The sequence below is a fragment of the Erigeron canadensis genome, chromosome 1 (assembly GCF_010389155.1).
Source record: "Erigeron canadensis isolate Cc75 chromosome 1, C_canadensis_v1, whole genome shotgun sequence".
Taxonomy (NCBI): domain Eukaryota; kingdom Viridiplantae; phylum Streptophyta; class Magnoliopsida; order Asterales; family Asteraceae; genus Erigeron; species Erigeron canadensis.
The window spans coordinates 7094392-7115782 of NC_057761.1; the positions used below are offsets into that span (position 1 = coordinate 7094392).

Here is a 21391-nt window from a genome sequence, read left to right on the forward strand (position 1 = left end):
ACTTAATGGATTAAGAATTTTCGATTAAGTCATAACTTAATTTATTAAGTTATAAACAAACACCACCTTAGAGTGGTTGACTTATAGGTTTATAAATCGGTTTTGGAAGATGGATATAAATTATGGTTTTGTCTAGGTTGAGTTGCAAAAGGGAGGGAAGACAATGTAGAGGGTATATAAAGGGAGGAAAGAGAAGGCAGTGGAGCGAACAGACGAAAATACCTCACATGGGAAGCACGTGAGGGAGAAAACGAAACCCATTACATGGACATTAAAATAAAATACTGGTTGGTTTATCTTTTCATAAGGATGTAAATGATTTGAGCAAAACCCAATTTTGGTAGTGGTCGAACTCGACTCGTTCAAATTTATGGAGCTCGAGCTCTTGTCAAATCTTGTTCTATTTATTTTACTTTAATACTTGTTTTAAAATATCTAACCCTTGATTAGTAAATGTGTTTATAATCTCAAATTCGACTCGAATTTGTTTACACTCGATTCAAAACGAGTGATATAAATCAAAATTAAAAACTTGGTGAGTAACTACTGCCTTATTTACACCCTACCTATAAATGAATCGATCAGATTTGTTGAAACCCAAATCAGCTTTTGCAAATAATAATCGTGTTTAACCCATTTAGTTACGATGAACTTTACACCTAAAATGTATTTGTAGAATTTCATACATTGAAGAGTCAATTTTAATTTTATTTTTTCTTGATAGATTAATAAAGTCGCCCCCCTCTCTTCAATTATTCATCCGCTATTCCCTTCCTCCCTCCACTTGCAAATATACTCCCCTCCGCATGAAAAAAAAACCCTAAACACAATTCACATATATATATAGGGGATCTCAATTAATAATATTATTCAAAATAAAAAATGGCAACAAAACGAAGTTTTCCGATGTTGAAGAACTTGCTGACCCGTCAAACTCAAACCCGATCCGTGACCTACATGCCCCGACCGGGAGACGGAGCCCCACGAACCGTAACCCTAATTCCAGGAGACGGAATCGGACCGTTAGTAACCGGAGCAGTTGAGCAAGTAATGGACGCGATGCACGCGCCGATATATTTTGAGAAATTCGACGTCCACGGGGATATGAAAACGATACCAGAACAAGTATTGGAATCGATAAAAAGGAATAAAGTGTGCTTAAAAGGCGGATTGAATACGCCGATGGGCGGCGGAGTGAGTTCGTTGAATGTGCAGTTGAGGAAGGAGCTTGATCTGTATGCGTCACTTGTGAATTGTTTTAATCTGCCTGGATTGGTTACTAGACATGAAAATGTTGATATCGTTGTTATTCGAGAGAATACCGAAGGCGAATACGCCGGCCTTGAACACGAGGTTGTTCCCGGTGTTGTTGAAAGTCTTAAGGTATTATTCATTTTAAAACTCGAATGTCACCCTTGTTAGATATAATTTTGTATGTTTATAATGTTTAAATGTGTTTGTTTAGAATTGTTGGTGCTGATAGAGTAGAATAGATGTTAGAATTTTTTAGATGAATTGTTTTTACAAGAAAGATATAAAGTTCATGTAGATCGTTGGGATCGAGTTGTGTTAGAGGACCTAAGGCGGGCATAGGTGCAGAGTGTAGTAGGAATGTAGGATCAGGTGCATGTTTGCGAGGACATCAATTGTTTTAGAATATACTTTATCTGTAGTTGTTTTGGTCATTTGAGCTTATGGAGTTGTGGACAGCAGCCTATATGCTGACATGCATAACGGAAATACACATATTCTATATTTATTTAAAACGGAATGTAGATTTATTGCATACCATGGCTGTTGGCTGCTCATGCCTCAAGCCAAGGAGGTTCAAGCTGTTGGGCTTTCATATGTTGAGGCTAGATTTTCATGAGGCCTACTTAGGTGCATTGTGTTGGTTCTGAGGCTCTTGAGGACTTGGGTGCCCCTAGTGAAGCTTTGAAATTTTGTTTGTTGACATGCTTTTTGTCAATTTATTAGCTTATTCCTAGAAATGAGAGAAAAATCCTTAGTCATTGATCACTCTTATCTTCATTTTTTACCTGATATATCTTTTTATTCCTTTTTCCATTCAGATTTCTTAATCCTTCTCTTTCATGATTCCTCGAGCTAAAATCTTACTTCACTTTATAAAGTATCTATCTAATGTCTATGTGAGCAATATGTTGCTCTTTTTTTATCTGATAAGTATGAAATACCTATAATTGTGTATGCGTTTGAGTATGAGCTGTTATCCATGACTCCATATCTAATAGGCTCATAGTAATTGTCAAAGCTCTAAATAAGCATTTTTGTATGTACCTGCTAAACTTATATATCCGTACATATAACTCAAATGTTTATATCTAGTTGTGTGTGTATGTAATTGATGCATTGATGTTTGATGAGTGCTATAATGCTATTTGATTCATATATATGCTTTTTCTTATTCTTGATATGATGATCTCGTCTTCATGAAGCCCATGCCCGAGGATGTGCATGGGCTCTGGAGACCCTTTGTGTCAAGACTCATGGATATGAATCATACAGTTGTTTATATTGGCTTTGATTGAAAGTGCCTCAATTCTGGTTGCATATTGGCTTATCATCCAAAGGTGTGAAACCAATACATAGGCACATAACTGCAGGAGGTTATAATTTGAAGTACGAGTAGTACACTAGTTTTACATTATATTAGGTCCATTCCCTTCAGCATTAGACCATCCTGACCACTCCATAATAAACTGGTCTGTCTTCCTAATTTTGATTTCTCATTAACATTGGCTACTAGAAAGCTCTTCTTATAATTCTTGTAAACACATCTGTTTTACATACTTAAAGTTAAGGCAAAAGGTGTGGTTTGCCTGGAAAAGGAACCACAAAAAATTGATTATTTAATAATATATATCATATGCCTCACTTCCTGGGGGTTGTTTTTCATTGTGTCCTTGACTGTAGTCAACTGAGTAGTATTTCTTTTGGGGAACAGAGATGTACATAGCTATATAACCGAAATATGTGATAGAGTATATATTAGATTCAAATATATGACAACATCATCTGCATGAGTGGTACAGATTACAGAAGTGCTGCAGGTTTGTGATTGTTAAGGCTCTACATATGACAACATCATCTGCACTTTAATGGTTCTGAGATAGGCGAAAGGAAAACATACATAACGATTCAAAAGTAGATAGAAAATACACACAGACACACAGCAATTGATAAACAAGTATTGACTTAATGCTAGATGTTGTTAATGGAATTGGGGATTGCATGTAACCCAAGTTATAGCATCTGGAAATGGTTCTGGATTATATATAACCTAATTTGGTGGATTCATTTAGTATATGAAGAGTGAGTTGTTGATCGATAGAACAAACTTTTGTGGAACTTATTACTTGTTACGTATCTGATTGAGTGGAAACATGAGGTTTCTAGCTTTTTATTTTTATTTTTTATTTTCCATTGGAGATGATACTGGTGTCTCTTTAATTGTTTTTAGTGCACGTCTTTATACACTTACACAGGTAGAGCCAGTCGTACGTTGCAATTCTATTAAGTCAGAGTTGTGCCAATCCATTGAATAGGTGTATTCAGGGTTCATGGGCTCGCTATGAGGGTAAATTAAGAGTTTTTTTTTCATCTTTGATAAGTTTTGTGGTTGATAAATAGTTACGGATATACAGATGGTTAACCTGATGCATTAGTACTACCTGTTGCTTACTTCACCCCTTGATTTAGTTGTACCACTTTAGTGATGTAGTCTTGCCTTCAACATCTGAGATCAATAAAGATATTCCAGACTGCTGTTCAATGTATCTTCTGAAATCAAGATACATCCTTATTGTAACCAGCTCACAATTTTATTCTTTCTTTTTTGTTTGGACTGTTGTCGACTCCACTTTTGGTGGGTCGTATTTATGCAAAGATCACTTAAACCCTTAAACAATTGGAGCTCACTATACATGCAGGTTAAAGATGTACATCTCTTTAAGCACAACTATATGCAAATAATGTTTTTATACGGCAATCTCATTATAGAAGCTATATGAATATGAGGCATTTATCTTCTAGTATGTGATGATGATTAATAGAGGTTTATACATACATGGAGCGTTTCTTTTCTATTGTGATGAAAATCTATTCAAAAGCTACTGTTGCTTCATTACAGTTTACAAGTTTTAGCCTTATAGACTTTTGATCTGTCAACCCAAGAGCTAATATCTCTAAACTCGGGAAATAATAATTTAAACTCTAATTTGGCAGGTGATCACAAAGTTTTGCTCAGAACGTATTGCAAAATATGCATTTGAGTATGCTTACCTCAACAATCGGAAAACAGTTACAGCCGTGCACAAAGCAAATATTATGAAACTTGCTGATGGACTGTTCCTAGAATCATGCCGAGAGATAGCAAGCAAGTATCCCAGCATCAAATACAATGAGATCATTGTCGACAATTGCTGTATGCAGCTTGTTTCAAAGCCTGAGCAGTTTGATGTTATGGTCAGTGACTCATGAGCCCAAAATTTTTACTAATTCATTGCATGTTTATTTTGATACTTTTAATGGATTATCCAACCCGAGAAGAAAATTGATTTATTTTTAGGTAATATATGAATGAACGATCATGTATGTGCTTTACTCACATTCACAAAATTGCAATTGATATGTACTTGAAATATTGCCCAGTTTCATGATATGCTGTTTGAAAATCATTGGTTTATTGTTTTATAGGTGACTCCCAACCTTTATGGAAATTTGGTGGCCAACACTGCTGCTGGTATTGCTGGAGGCACTGGTGTTATGCCTGGAGGTTTGCCATCTTTGCATTGTTATTCATGTTACCTATTTGTATCCTATATATTTTTAAAGCTGGGACTGAAGCGATGTGGTTTTGTAATATATATGGACTGACGTAGAATTGTATAATTTGCAGGTAATGTGGGGGCTGATCATGCTGTATTTGAACAAGGTGCATCAGCAGGAAATGTTGGGAAACAGAAAATAGTAGATCGAAAGACGGCAAATCCTGTTGCTTTGCTTCTGTCATCAGCCATGATGCTGAGACATCTTCAATTCCCTTCATTTGCAGACCGACTCGAGAACTCTGTTAAGCGTGTCATCTTGGAAGGTAAGCATCGAACAAAAGATCTTGGCGGCACCAGCACTACTCAAGAAGTTGTTGATGCTGTCATTGCTAATCTTGGATGAGACCTTTGGTTGGTAATATCCCCATCATTCACCGGATATATCCTTTCATTGTTTTGCGTGATACGTTTTTTGCTTCATCAAAGATTCTATTGGGGATTTGATTTCCTTGTGAATAACATGACCTTTGAAGCGGGAATACTTCAATAAGAACTAAATTATGATAAAATTGTCATGTATTTATTGGAACTGCAGAGTTACATTGAGAACACATTGTAGCGAAGTTGTTAAATTTCACTTGAAGCTTAATGCATTTACCTTTCCCTTATATGGCGTGCATTTGTGTTGGGACTAGGGTTGATTTAATTCTTCTACCGAGTCAATTCGAAGTGTGCATTAGATGTGTTATCTTAAACGTGTGCAACTGAAACACATGGATTATTTTGGTCTTCTCGTTCTATAATATTAAAATTAAAATTGTAAATATAAATCAGAGACTTAAGTGGTCATTTGTTTGTAAGAAATTGCTGATTGCATAGACGTTGGTATGAATTGGTATACTGAAATCATTGTTGAAAAATAATGATTTCAACACCTTATCCCTATTGTTTTTGTAACCGTGGTCTTTCGCAAACTACACAAACATTTAAAAAAGCACGCATTCAGAAACTACATTACTGGGGCTAGAGTTGAAGCCGTTAAACGCATTTAGCAAGCCCCAAGGGAACTTCCCACAGATGTCTCTGAGTAGGATGTAGCGTGCCCAGTTGGAGAAGGACCTTACTATTTGATGATGGGGCAAAGTTTCTAATCAAAAGATTGCCATTCTATAAAAATGAAGCTAGGACTTTTGGGATTTAAATATTTAATGTTCTCACAATCTTACTAAGAATAAAAACTACATAAGTAACAGAATTACAAGTACATCAAAATTCAATTAAGTAACGCACTAAAGCATATGGTAATTGTCGCAACATTTCAAAGTACAATATTGCCCTTATAAAGAAAGTCACATGCTTTGACACAATATCCAACATGTTCCTTTTAGCCAATCTTCAAATAGGATGGACAAATTTGTCAACAGATTCCATTGAAACTTTCACACTACGCAACTACTAGTACCTTTACCATTCCACACACGCACAGGCGGCGCGTCTAACCAAATCCGGCAAATCTGGCCCTCTACTCCATTCTCCGTCACCCGTGGAATCATAAACCAACACCAAAGCTTCTTTCACTCCTCTAATACTCCGCCCACTCCTCCTTAACAAATCATCAATACAACCCATTATTTGTATCAACACCACCTTATCATCCCCCACCCCTACGCAACTAAATCTCACCGTTCCGTCTAGCCTAACTTGCGTTGGCAATGGTGGACTTTTCAACCGAGACCACTCTCCAAACCCTGCGCCTCTACACCCGTTAAACCTCCAAAAGGAAAGCTCAACCGCGTGGCTAGCCAAAACGTAAACGTAATCCCCATAAGCACACGCTGCCACCACACAACCACCGCCAGGCACCGCACGAGTTCTCAACCACCTTCGTGCCGCCACATCATACAAATCCATTGAGCTAGCATAAACATGAGCTCCACCACTAGCAGAAGCGCGTGCTCCAACGCGCGTGTCATCATTACACGCGCCACCTATCTTCAACCCACCAATCACGTACATGACTCCGTCCACCGCTGCACCAATACACCCGTAACGCATCCTTGGCGCGTGACACACCACGCGCCACGAATTCCTTTCTGGGTCATACTCCTCTACTACCGCCGTTCTACTAGACCCGCCGGCGACGTAGATTTTTCCGGAGACAACCGCAACCGCGAACTTCTTTCTCAAAACCGACATTTTCGATCTGGGTATAACCGTCCCAGTCCACGCATCACACCGGAGCATACTAGTTTTCCCAATTACATAAACCCATCTCCCAATCGCCGCAAGCCGCGCGTGGGACGACAAGCCACCCACATCATTGTACCCACTAGTCCGACACGACAACGAGGTTGTCGTGGTGGTCCACCGAGTGTGATTAGCTAATTCATATGTGGCCGCAATAAACCCAGAATCCGAAAAAGATAACACAAAGACTGCAAAATGAAGAAGACCACGGTGGCGACGGAGGCTATAGAATTGAGAAAAGTCGATTAAATAAGACCAACGACGGCAGACGACGGAGATTGATGGTAATGAAGATCGAGGAACACGAGATATGATTTCGACCAAAATGTCATCAGGGAGAGAAGATAATGAGGTTGGACGATGTGGCGGATAGTGGAGTTGATGGCTTGGATTGTATTGTCGAGAATCTGGGAAACATGATTTTGTTAGCCATGAAAAGTGTCGAGAATTGCAGTTTTCCGATGATGACATTTTTGGAAATTACAAGATTTGATGGAGAAGCAGAAATAAATGGGGGTGTAAACGCTGACATTCAAGAAAGAGTAGAAGTGAAGTGAATGACAGTGATTATTATCGGTTCATTTTCCTACTTATTACCATTTACCAATCAAAAGTTGTAGGCCACAAAACTGTTCTTTTTGAAGCATAGATTTCCCCTCATAAGACTCTCGAAAATATTATTTTTTAATTCGTGACTCGTAACGTGACTCAACTATTTGACTCGTAAGAGTCATGTACTACATAATATCATATAATTATATATATGTGACGTCTTTAGAAGTAAAATATAAATTTGTTATCTTAATAAATTTACCAAATTATTACATATTCAATAGTTTTGAGACATAAACTAACTATTTACCTCCAAATTCATAATAAAATGATCAAAACTACAAAAACAAACACAATATAATATAGCAAATTAAGTATAATACGAGTATATCCATAGTATATCAAACTACAATAATTATAAGTTTATGACTCTTGAATTGGTTCAAGTTCACATAACGACTTGTAAGAGTTTGGACAAAAACGAGTCGACTCGTTTTTGGTGTAAATCAACTCGACTCGTGACTCGTATGAGTTTAACACTATGGTAATAAGACGTATGTGTTAATGTTGCCACCCACTAGTTGGTGGGTGGGGGGTGAATAATAGTAAACTTTCTAAAAAAAAGACATATGCCCGCGTGATGCGTGAGCAGTGACGGCAACAACCCTGATATTGTGGTGACGTTGATGGTGTGGTGGTTGAGGCGGAAATGAGTGATGGCGATGGCGACTATGGTGAGTGATTATTGATGTTAAAATTTTGATGAAAAAAAGATTGTGTAGTTATTTTATGGATTGAAAAAATAATGTTCAAGTACAAAATTGGTAAATTCGATTATTTTTGTTGAAAAGAAAGGGAAATGGGTGTGGGGGGTCATAACAAATCTGAGAATAGTAATGTTTAATCTTTAAAATTTAAATTCATATCAAGAGAAAAACAGTTATTTTCAATAAAAACTGATAGCATTTGCTCAAACCCAAATTTGATAATGAACTAGTTTTTTATATGGCTTCTTTGCCTCTAGAATTTTCTTAAAGAGAGCATACAGCTAGATTTATTAATAAGTATTAAATCCTTGCTTGGTTTAAGTGATTGATACAAAATACTTTGTGACTTTAAAAAAAAAAACAAATCGTGATATGACTTCACAAACACAATAATTAGACCCTATATATAGTATAGCTATCACAAATTTTGTAATGGAACAATATGTTTTTGGGTTTTGCTAAACAAATGCAGGGCTTTGGTTGGCATTAAATAACTGTACACTACCATAAAATTAAAATGGTAGACTTTCAATATAAAAAGATAATCTTTTTATGCACATTCACTTCATTTAGCATTTTCCTTATATAAATTTGGATTATAAAATTAGATCCCGGTGGCAAGTGAACTTCTAAATTTTGTTGTAACCTCCTTTAGATACACATGCCAGTTATAGGTGAAAAATATCAGATATAAGCAATTTCAGATATCACTTACAAATAATAAGCCGTATCAATCCATCTATAACATAATATCCAGCTATGTAAATTTGCCTTAACATATCAAAGACCGTCACAAGCCAGCTTTATTTGAAACTTATATCATTCCTTAATTGAAAACCAAAGAAATATCTAAACTAGGTTTATTTACAATTATTATTAACATCAAATGCTAACATAAAAATCCCACGGTAAAATGAACGACGCTAGTTGCTTTAACCATATACTGTCCATCCAAATGCTTTCTCCAGCTTACTCTACATCCTGCAAAGCCATTAAAGTCATGATTGCATCCGGTTTAAATCAAATAACAAGACAAAATGGCGAAAAAGGCACATCCATAAGAAAAACAAACCATATTATCGAATTCCAACTTCCCAGTCATTAGGGGACTGATGTTGAATCACATTTTTTTTTATTTGCTACTTTAAAGAGTAAAGTAGTTTGTGTTCCAAAACATGTGTTTATTTCCTTGATGTACGTTTTATTTAACCTCTAAACAAAAAATGATTTAGAATCTTCAGGGTAAAATGGTGGCCGAAGATGTGAAATTCAGTAGAAATTGAGCACATCATCAAGTAACTAAGATGAAGGTGTCGAAACAGTTAACTTACAGTCAGAACGTATATCAGTAGTAAAGATTGTGTGTTATTTCATCAGATCCATGTTATTTCCAAATTCCTTCTAATGAGTAAGCTAGCAAAACAAAGTCAAAGTAACCTACTTAGACAGATAAGCAAAACAGAAAAAAAAAATGAAATAAACCAAAAACGTTAGGGAAAGGATGAAAAGTATCAATGGCGTAATGAGTCACCAACCTTAGATCTATTTAAATCCTGATGCAGAAACCACCATGGGCCATTCTTGGTTGATAATCTACAGAAACGGGAAAGGTAAACAGTAATTAGTTTTTTTTAACCTATCTTTAGGCAAACTGAAAAATGTACTGTAGCATTCCATTGTCATTATTAAAGATTGTTAGATGTAGTGTTTTTGGTTCATAGAAGCATCTATTATGTGGTGAGGACTAAAACGTCAAACTACGAACAGAGTGAAACCTGATCAATCCTGCCACCATTCGCAATCCCATGAATAGGGTCAAACCTGCCCAAACACCATATAGACCAAAAGAAGGAGGAGCATAGAAAAGAAACGCAGATGATAGGAACCCCACAAGCATCTACAATTCATTAAAAGAAAATATTAGTCAAAGATCAAGATAATATATAATTAAATCATCATTGTAACGCGTACCATGGAATAAGCTGCGTAAGGGAAGTCTGAAACTCCATAATGCAATCCATCAACGATAAAAGCCAAAGCATTCAATGGCTGGCTAGCACTCACAAACTTTTTCGTGAAACCCAACAAAAAAGACATAAGAGACGTAACGATAGGAACCATAAATATAGAAAGAAATATCAATATACAGAGATTATACCAAAACCCCGGTCCTAGCAATTCTTAATACTTCAGAGTCCTTCGTAAACATAGCAGCTATAGAACCAAAGGATAAGCCCAATATCGCGGCCAAAGAAATACCTGTCACTAAACCAATCTGCCAAACATGTATATGAAAAGAATAATCAATGGTAACTTGAATCCAACTTATTTGGATTGTCAGGTAAGACAATTGAGGTGTGTCTACTCATTCAAAGTGTAGGCTAGTAAAATTAAACAATGCACCAAAGTATACACAACTTAATAAGTTCAAGAGGTCTTGTGGAACGGAAGTTAGAGCTTTCATAGATTGTATACGAGTATAACTTACCTTCAAAACTAAGTATGTGATATCCTTCACAGATCTGTAGTCCCCTTCTGAAACTGAACTAGCAATCAATGCCTAAAATAAAACAAAACAAAATGGGAGTCAACAAACGAACTCCCAAGCTTTTTTTTTTTTTTTTTAATTCCTACCTAAGTTTACAAGTATCCTATCATCATCATCACAAATGGATTTGATGGTGTTTATTTGGATCTACAATATTAGCTTCATTTGTTTCAATTGGTAATTCAGACATTTCGCCAACAGTCTACATGTTACAACTTCAAAACAAAAGAGGAGTATTTCTGGATGACTATAAAACATCAATTGGTAGTGAAGCAAGTAAATAACTCTTCTCGAATATTATGACCATGAATATGTAATAGCAAGCTTCGTTGCACAAGTGAGTTGAAGACCATAACTAACTATGCAACAAGATTGTAATCACCTTGCATAATGAACCATAACCATACCTGACCTGACGCTGCAAGTGCATCTGTTATAAGAGAAACAGCCAACCATACTTGCAAACATATCTGGTGAGCAGCCATAGCTATAGGACCTTGCCGAGCAGCCATTGATGTTCCCAGGGTGGTTGTCGTAAGTACTGCAAGAGTTCTTCCCAGGAGAAAACCCCCTAAACAAGCAAAATACCATAGAACAAGACAATCAAAACTCAAAAGCACTAGTGATTTCTTGCTGTTAAATCCTATAGATAAATTATATATAATTAAAAAAAATTGTTTATGAAGAAACTGCTACACGTTTACCAGATTTCATATAGCCACCAAATTGTAGTGCTCCAGGCCTCGGAGGCAGTAATACAGCTCTTTTATTAAGATGCCATATCATTAAAAATGTGACCATGTACCTAAAACAATAGCATTAAGTTGGAGCACCTCATGCAAGGGCATAAAATCATAAGAGAAGGGACAAAAAAACCAATCAAAATTTCTTTAGTAGTGCATATTTTAATGAGGTGGTTGTGAAAGCCACTTTTCACAAAAACCGCAACTATCTCAATTAAAAGGCTGATATAAGAGCACATACTGTGAGATAACAGAAGAAATTGCTGCTCCACTCACACCTAACTTGAAGTAGTACATAAGAATGGGAAACCAAAAAATTGCTGAACAATTACCAATGCCTGCATAAAATGAATCGATATTAACCAACTGAAATATTATTAGCAAACACCAATGTACTAAATCATTCTCTGATTCATATCATCTGAAGTTCATCAGCCAGGTAAATGTATGAAACTGCCTCTTCAAAATAGAACTTTAAACTTGCCTAAACATAATACTGGAGTCTTTGTGTCCTTAAAACCACGGAAAACACCCTGAAGAGCTAAAGAAAGCACAACGGCAGGAGCACCCAGGGCTCTAAGAGAAAGAAATTGTTGAGCTGGAGCATGCATCGAAGAAGCCTGTAACAAATTAGCTACATTCATCACCATTTCTTGTATAGAACCACATATACGAAATTCAATAGCAGAAAGGACTTGATGAGAAATCAATCATTCCAATCATCTTAACTCCCCACAAAATTTTGATACTCAATTTTATAATCTAGGTCAGGGTTAGTAACTTTTCCACGTCAATTAATACCTAGGTGATTTCTGACAGATTCAATATTAATTTCTTTGTTTTTTACCATTAGCTTTTGGCCAATATAGCCCTAACCAAGTCTTTCGAATCAACAGTTGTGGCTTTAAGACCTACTAACAGGGTATGTATGTGTGCGTGTACTTCAACAGTTCTGAAAAATGCTACCATGTATTCTAATTTCTGAGACTAGTTATCATATTCTAATAAAATTAAATTGACGTGAAGATTCACCAAACTGTTCATGAACCACAGAAAGTTGAAACTACACTAAGTCTGTTTGACCTCAAAAGAATAAAAAGCTTAACTTACCGATGGTATACCCATGAGATTAAGAAACACCCCTGATCCGAAATATAATGCCAAACCCTCAAATATACCAATGCCAACAGCCAAAAGCAAAGCTGTAGAGACGGAAGCTAGCTGTTTCCTTTCTGCTACAACATGGCCATTTCCATTTGCGTCTTTAGTGACTGTGTCATGATCCCAAGATAAAATTAACATGAGGTAAGCTTTTTTGATGTAAAAGTAAAAAGGATGTAGCATTACCACTGGAGTTTTTTGCAATATCCTCCGCCACAAAAGAAGTAGAAACACTAAGGAGAGGAATGTTAAATAGTTTGGAAACAATATTGAAGATCGAAATGGAGACACCAGCAGAAGCCAACTGCACAGGGCCTGTCAATATCACCCAAACACAAAAGGATAAATAAAGCAGGGAACTGCAACAGGCATTAACAGTTAGGTTACACATACTCGTAATTAATATAAACCAGGCAGCTTACCCAATCTTCCAATATAAGCTGTCTCCATTAACTGGGCCATTGGTTCAATAGCTTGCCCAGCAAGTGCTGGAAGTGATAGTCCAATAAGCTCCTTTTTAATATTTTTAGAACGTGATATCTCAATTGCTTCTTGATCCTCTGTTGAACCAACACGAATCAGGTCCCTGTGTATAGAAAAGAAGACAGACAAATTAGCCCCAATACAAATCGATTAGTTAACTAGTATTTTTGAAACAGGCCATAACCAAGATATAAACTCTTTGGCAGGTTGCATTACAAGATAAGTATGCAACAAATGTTTCTGGAAAACATGCATATTTATACATTCCATCACCGCCTCCATCAATATATATATATATGTGTGTGTGTGTGTGTGTGTAATAGACTATAATGTTTGATAAAAAAAAAGTATCACCAAAGCATACACTTGCATCAATGCTTATGTCAAATATGCCACCAATGCGGAAAATATGTACAATAGGTTCACATGCTTTACCTCAGCTAAAATATTTGTAAATGTATAATGTCACAAATAACACAAAATATGAAGAGTATATTTGAGGACTTACGGATATATTTCTTTCAGGTTAGAGACATCGTTCTCTTCTGTTACAATACTCTCTTCCACTTCAGAAGAACGCACACTAGAATCTGAGTTTACACGCCCTTTTATTGTGGAAGAAGCATGCTTTCTCTTATGAATAACTGAAGAATATAACATCATCTTTGATAAAACTGGGGAACAATGTCCTACAACATCTGCTGAATATCTCAACCTCCTCCGTTTGTTTAAATATAATGAATCACGAACTCTGACTGATAGTGTTTCTGGAAAAGACCCTTTCTTTAACTTTGTTTTGGTCCATTCACCACTTTCGGTTGCCAGTCCATTAAATAGAAGAGTATTATTCAGTTGCCCAGAAGCCATTGGTCTTAAACTAGGTTTTCAAATTAGGTATCTGTATATATTTAATCAAAAACTTTGTCAGATTCTGAAACCATTCAAGATAATACACAGATATATCTGTCCTTTCTCTTGTTTAAGAAGTTAAACAACTATACTATATCTATGCAAAAGTACTATTTTAAGAATCCATAGATTGCTAACAAAAATTTTTTGACTTTAAAATCCCTGAGTGGAGCAGAGAAACCAACTTCACAAACTTGTACACAATCACGCACGTGTCATTGCATTAGTGCCTTTCCTATGTCGAATTTACTAAAAGGGGAGCAGGTAAATAGCACACAAAATATATTTAAACTATAGCTATAAATCAAAACAGACATCATGGAAGACAAAATTCCAACCACACTGACTCAGATTCTACAGTTTAAAACCGAGGGCGGTGCTATTTGTATCTTGGATTTACATAAAAGATTAATAAACAAGATTGAGACAATGAAAGATGTGCATCATGGCCATCATATACTATCTCTATCTAACTTTTATACAACTAAAGAAGATAAAGTAAATTGTCATTTTTTATACCCTTTAAACCAAATTAGCAAAATGACATACGTAACTAGTTTCACAGCATGCACCAAGAATTACATTTAGGCAAATTTCAACATCAAGCAGTTTTGATTACAAGTACAAATGATCACTGAAATGAGTCACTTCATCCGAATTAAAACGACTAGTAGTATTCCTAATGAAAATAATATCCTTTTTTATCCCCGTCCACACACTATAGTACGTAAGTAAGTAACACCCAATGGCATCTTCCACATGTTTTGGGTCCCAATGCCAAAGGTAGAAAAGGATCTCCAGCCTTGCTGAGCATGAGAATCGAACCCTTGACCTCTGTCTCTAGAGGCAATGGCTCCAACCACTTGATCCCCGTCCACACATTATGAAGTCTATAAATGTGGTCTACTACCTAAGTTTCATTGCAAATGCTTACATATTAAGCGTCTAATATCAACTTGTACTCAAGTGTCAGATAAAAAGAGCACGCTAATTTTTTTTGGTTAACCTAGGGAAATAACCCGCTTTGCAAGCCGACTAATCCCATGATGACACCCAGCCCAGAGTAGTAGCCGGTGAACCTCTGAGGTCAAGGGATATATTTTCGCTCCTAAGATTCGAACTTGGAGACCTCTAGGTATTTTCATCATTAAAGACCAAGTCACATTTTCTGATTTTCATTTCGCCTCCAAATGATTACATTGACCCAAAAGACAAATCATTTTAGTGAGTGTTACAGATAAAGACTTGGGGCAAACAGAACCATTTTTCCTAATTATCAAACACTAATTGCAAAAATCATCCAACGTTAATTAGGTTCATTACTTCAAGGAATTTGTTTCATATGATAATAAGACACATAAAACAGGGTGCCTCATCAAAACTAACTACTACATCAATAATTATTTAACTAATTAAAACAAAAGTAGTTATAATAACAATAAATATACACAAGAAAGATTGTTTTAATAGTATAAATGCTTTTTGTAAAATTAGTAACAAGTAACAATTTAAAAAACATCAAAAACCATGGACAACCTTAAGATAAAATTAAAAAAAAAAAACATGAATGAATGAAACAAGTAATATTTTAAAAAAAAAAAAAAACACAAAACAAATAGAAAATGAAATTGGAAAGAAAAAAAAAAAAAAAAAAAGAAGATTGAATAACCTTTTATGTGTGTATGTTAATAGTGGAGTGAAGTGGGGTGGATTTTTATGGCGGCAAGCAATTTCTCAAATGGCTTTTGTGTTTGTGTTCATTTCATATGAAAGGATAGATTGATGTGTTAGAATCTTTATATGTATGGAAAAATATATATAATCATGAATTTAATTTTATTTTTCCTCGTATCGTATCATCGTATCGGTTTTATGTTGAAAGTTTGCCGGCAAAATCCTTCCTAGGTAACCCAACCAACCCACCACCCGACCCATATTCAATTTTATACTTTTCTACCCTACACTTTTCTACCCAAGCCTTCTTCGAAAACCATAGGATTGGTGAATAAATCATTCAAATAACTGTCTTTTAAAAAATATAAAGAAAATGGGCTAAGTACATTTTTGAACATCTATAAAATGATCTGATTTGATTAATAAGTGATCGAGTTGTTACTTTGAATAAATGAAATATTGATATTTTCATTTTTAGTAAAAAACAACACTTTATATGTAAAAATAAAAGACAAATGAGCAATTTATGATTTATAGTAAATCTATTTCGATTATATGTCTATGGATAATGGTGGCATTAACGCATGAATGTGTTTATGGTTTAATAACAATCTATAAAAGATTATTGTTTTCTCAAGTTCTAGTCGTGCTTGATTCTTGCTATTTACGAGTATAATAGATTGTTGGTTGTTTGTTGACGAAACTGTTGTTGATCATATGATGTCAAATGTTTGTCTATGTGTATATAACTAGGAATGAACGTGATACAATTACATAGCGTTTAATTAATATTAGAATTAAATGTGTCTATAATTTGTTAGGTTAATGATAAATTGATAATTTAGTTAGGTTCCGTTTGTTTATCACTTAATAATGGAATTAATAAAAAAAATGTTGAATCCATTATATCAATGAAATACGTTTGTTTTTTACTTAACGAGAATAACTACCCGTGCGTTGCGGCGGTGAGATGGTAGGGGCGATAGGTCATAAGAAACGATAAGTCATAGAGTGTGATAGCCAAATGTCTTAGCCGCACGGACTCCGCCCTCGAATTTAAAAATTTGTCGAAACTATATCGAATGACATCTCTAATGAAAGTGCATGAAATTTTAAGAACACCCAAATAATTTTTATAATTTATCGATGTACGGTTTTTAAGATAAAAGATTTTGAATGAATTAGAGGAATAAAATGATTTACAGAGGATAGAGAAAAAAATAAGTGGTTGAGATTTGAGAAGAAAGAAAAATGAGTGGTTGAAATGTGTATAGATGTATTGTACATTATGCATTAGTAGGTGTACATTGTTGAAAAGTTGAAAGTTGAAAAATTTTGGAGGGAATAAATGGTTTATAATGTAGTAGAGATAAATAAAAAAACAAGTATGCTGTCTTAATTTATATAAACATTTATTTGACCATTCAATTAATTAAACATTCAGATAATAATTAAAGGTGATCCTTTGAAAATAAAGTGCATTCTTGTCTGTCACAAATATGACATCGTATATGTTTTATTCCACACGACATTACAAGATGGCTTTCAAATGTTTCGATCGTGATGTTGACTTTAAACAAGAGTACTTACATTTTGGACATGAAACATTACATTCGCTTTATGGCTCTAACAATGATACCATGTTTGAAGTGAAGAACTATGCCAAATTCAAATTCCAAAGGGGTTTTCATGTTTGGGGAGCGTCGAAACACATATCTCCTGTATAGATGGATCAATGCTAGCTTAATCTCTTGCAAAGCGAATTTCTGACCAATGCATACTCGAGGTCCAATCCCGAAGGGTATGTATGCATAAGGATGCCTATGTTTTTCTTCATCACCATTCGGGTCAAATCTCTCTGGCTTGAACTTTTCGGGCTCCGGAAAATTGGTAGGATCCTTTGCTAGAGCTGCATATGACATCCACACTCCTGTCCCCTATTCATTTTTTTTATGTCAAAGTGTAAAAATCAAATGTTAAATAGAAAGTCAAACTAGGACCTTTAAAGTAAGATGAAAGATTCAACTAATTGATACCTTTGGGATAATATAATCTCCAATCTTTACGTCTGTGGCTGCTTCTCTTAACATGAAAGGAGAAAGTGTGTAAAACCTCATTGTTTCTTTGACCACCTACAATGTAAGAACAACATTAGCTTAGAAATCGGATAATGATATTGAGTATGACTCCATCCTATCTTGAATGTCATACTTTGACTTTTTGAGTTTTTTCTTTCAATTTTGACTCTTAATATTATTGTTGTGTTATATAATACTTGAAATAGAATATATGAATGAGCTGAGTTTTAAACGTACTTTTCATTGATATAACTTTCATTGATTATTATATAATAAAAACGAAAAAATTAACGATCAAAATTAAAAGAAAAAGACTTAAAAAGTCAAAACAGTAAATTGAAAATGAGACAGAATGAGTATTATATAGGTATTGCATGGACTTGCCTGATCAAGGTATGGAAATCTTGATTGAAGATCATCTGCTGTTGGAACCTGATCACGTGGACCAAATGCATCTATCTCTTCAAGCAACTTTTGCTCGACTTCTGGATGCCCAGAAATCAGATAAACAGCAGTAGATATTGTGAATGATGTTGTCGTTGATCCAGCAAGGAAGTGCTCGTACGTTAGGCCACTGATGTAGTCCGGTGTGAATAACCGACTCAAATTAGTATTCGATTCCCTTGCATTCAATATCAATGACAAGAAATCACTTGATCCTCTTTTTCTGTCTTGCATTTTGTTGTCCACAATCTTTTCTAGTATATTAGTCAAGCTTTTGTTTGTCCTTTGAAGTTGCCAATCCGTGGTGAACGGGATGTTTTCAAATATGTGGCGAAAGGGCTCTTGAAGTATCGGGAGAAAGAGGCCTATGAGCATTGACATGGAAGACGATAAGTCCATTTTGAGCTTGGAGGTGGAGTAGATGTGTTGCTTGAGAAACGAGTCAGTGTATCCTTGGTGCTGATGTTGGTCGGGTTGACATAGGCCAAAATCGGAACCAAAAGCTGCTTTCCCAATCACGTCGGAAGCAATTTTAAGTGTTAGTTCGTTTAAGTTTATGTCTTCATCGGCGCCTTCTGGAATATTTTGAGCAATGGCCTCAATATAAGATTGCATCATTGGTACTAAGGTTGCCAAGTGAGATGGCTGGTACACTGAAACTATAGTGTTTCTCATACTTGACCATGTTAAATCCCTGGAGTTGAAATGATGTATTGGTGTGAATATATGTATGAAATGACAGATAATAATAGTTTTTACCAACAAATTATGAAAATAATATGTATCATAATCTTGATATGAAAACATTAATATTGGTATTACTCCAGTAAATTAGTGTTCTAACCAATATGATTAGCCATGTGCAGGTTTGTATAAGTGAGCAAAACTATGAGAACCAAATCAGTGAGTGTATGAAAGATAAAAGAAAGGAGGACCGAATTAAGGAAAATAATAAATCCTCTTAACCAATCCTCCTAAAAATCCTCATAATATATCCACTTGTTAACACATGAAATCCACTAATTCTCTTTCCTAACCTCACTATTTTCTACATGTCACGATCCTATTAATTAGGAGGATTTTTAGGCTAATAATTTAGGAGAATTGATCATTACCCCTGAATTAAAGCTCACAAGGAAAACAAATGCATTGATTAACATCAAGACTCTTAACACTCGACCCAACCCAAAACCTGACAAAAAAAAAAAAACAAGTTCGGGTCAATAAATTTCAACCCGCAAACCCACCTACCTAACTTTTTCCAGGTTGTGTTTTAGTTGGGTCTAGAAACAAAGCTGGAAAATTTGATTGCTGAGGCCCGTCCAGTAACGATAATATATTATTCAAACATTTTTAACGTACAAAGTTGTTTATAGCTGCGAAACATCAAACAATCTCTTTTCCTACTTCTAATCAAAAAAATGGGCGCTATACAACTGCTAATATTAAAGATTTAGAGCTAATAATATCAACAAGTAACACTTTGAATGCGAATATAGTATAAAAGATTAAAATTTAATTATTTGTTACATCACTTACAACTTTTTTAAGTCTAAAAATAGAAATTAGTCATAGCCAATTTTATATATAAGCTACATTGATATTTCATAGCAATATGTAAAACATAGAATTGGAAATATAATAATTTCATTTTATAATCACGTGAAAATGATTAGACGGATATATTAAACAAAAGGAACTACTCGTATTATTTATGTTATTATTTTATATTAAGCAGAAGACATTTCAAAAATTATTATTATATATCTCGTATCAAACAATATGAGTATCTTCTAAATTTACTATGTGGGTCTCGTGGATGAATTAACCTAAAGTCTCGGATTCGAGCCTTTGGGTTCTCATCTCAAATGTATATTCCATGTGGAGGGGTTGAAGGTATAGAAATATCTAGTTAAAATTGAATTGAAACTCATTTAAAAAAAAAAAAAAAAGAAATAAAGATACGGATAGATATCACCCACCAAGCACCACACACAATCATCATTGCCTATTTACTTTTTATTTCTATGTAAACTCATTATCTGTATCTATTTTCTCTGTATATATATAATAATCATATATTACTGCATGTGCAATATTTGGGAAATTTTTTTTTGAGAAACTTAGAACCAAATTAAGGTTTCATATTATTCATTATCATCAAGTAGAGATAATCACTTAACCAAAGATAATATGTATCCATGTGAGTATGTGACCTAAAATCAATTCATCTGGACTCTCAACACATCAAATCACACGATCCAGATACAACCTATTTGACCCATTTCACCAAAAACCAACCTATTTGACCTGTAAACCCGCCAACCATTTAACATACTTGATTTAGATTCAACCCATTTGACCCAACAAACCACTTTATCCAAAGATAGTTCGTTATGATTAATCAGGTCGATCCAAGTCGGCTTCAGGTTAAAATTTTTGACTTAAAACTTTTACGGGATTATTACACCTCAAAGTGAAGTTATCATATGCAGGTGGAATTGAAAATGCATGGGAAATACCTTATCCAAAGGAGACCTTTTTGATGAATAGGGGAAGCCATTATTGGAGAAGGTATAGTTCTATTGGTTATCTGCTTGAACTTCTTGATCCCTGCTTCTCTACATAGCTCTGCATCAGCCACAATCACCAAAGCTTGTCTTCCCATGTGAAACCTAAACAACATTCACATATGTTCAACTTCATCTAGCCAGATTAGTAATTTCTGTTGATTTAACTCCCGCTTTTTCATGAAACCCCAATGTTTGTGTTTGTTTTACTTTACGGATCTATACTACATTACAACATATTGAATTCTGCACAATATAATAGAATGGAGCAAACTAATCTACTACATAATTTTTAAATATCAATATATATAAATACAACGTCAAATATTTTATAACATGATATAGATTATATGAGAATAATGAATATTATTGATACTGATGTGGATTATTATGCGAAGCATCTTAGATGAAAGGTGTGTGAAACA

At 34.9% G+C, this 21391-nt stretch overlaps 4 protein-coding genes across 4 annotated transcripts; 1 reads left to right on the forward strand and 3 right to left on the reverse strand.

The window, feature by feature from the left end:
- Positions 1–738: 738 nt before the first annotated feature.
- On the forward strand, positions 739–5458 carry LOC122583092 (isocitrate dehydrogenase [NAD] regulatory subunit 1, mitochondrial). Its single transcript, XM_043755533.1, has 4 exons — positions 739–1383; positions 4246–4485; positions 4717–4795; positions 4919–5458. The coding sequence occupies exons 1-4, from the start codon at positions 883–885 to the stop codon at positions 5191–5193; spliced, it is 1095 nt and encodes a 364-aa protein (XP_043611468.1). The 5' UTR covers positions 739–882; the 3' UTR covers positions 5194–5458.
- A 520-nt stretch (positions 5459–5978) lies between these two features.
- On the reverse strand, positions 5979–7651 carry LOC122583572 (F-box/kelch-repeat protein At5g26960). The gene has a single exon (XM_043755967.1). The coding sequence runs from the start codon at positions 7506–7508 to the stop codon at positions 6255–6257; it is 1254 nt and encodes a 417-aa protein (XP_043611902.1). The 5' UTR covers positions 7509–7651; the 3' UTR covers positions 5979–6254.
- A 1423-nt stretch (positions 7652–9074) lies between these two features.
- Positions 9075–16082, reverse strand: LOC122581434 (protein DETOXIFICATION 45, chloroplastic). Its single transcript, XM_043753667.1, has 16 exons — positions 15870–16082; positions 13800–14189; positions 13231–13394; positions 12995–13123; positions 12758–12918; positions 12132–12267; positions 11889–11985; positions 11609–11709; positions 11312–11475; positions 10845–10916; positions 10515–10631; positions 10328–10423; positions 10132–10253; positions 9892–9949; positions 9688–9769; positions 9075–9337 (listed from the first exon to the last, which is right to left on the reverse strand). Exons 2-15 carry the CDS (start codon positions 14156–14158, stop codon positions 9758–9760), a joined length of 1788 nt encoding a protein of 595 aa, XP_043609602.1. The 5' UTR covers positions 14159–14189; positions 15870–16082; the 3' UTR covers positions 9075–9337; positions 9688–9757.
- A 1274-nt stretch (positions 16083–17356) lies between these two features.
- On the reverse strand, positions 17357–21148 carry LOC122585772 (cytochrome P450 711A1-like). Its single transcript, XM_043757895.1, has 4 exons — positions 20919–21148; positions 18337–19090; positions 17911–18006; positions 17357–17811 (listed from the first exon to the last, which is right to left on the reverse strand). The coding sequence occupies exons 1-4, from the start codon at positions 21080–21082 to the stop codon at positions 17482–17484; spliced, it is 1344 nt and encodes a 447-aa protein (XP_043613830.1). The 5' UTR covers positions 21083–21148; the 3' UTR covers positions 17357–17481.
- Between the last annotated feature and the right edge of the window lie 243 nt (positions 21149–21391).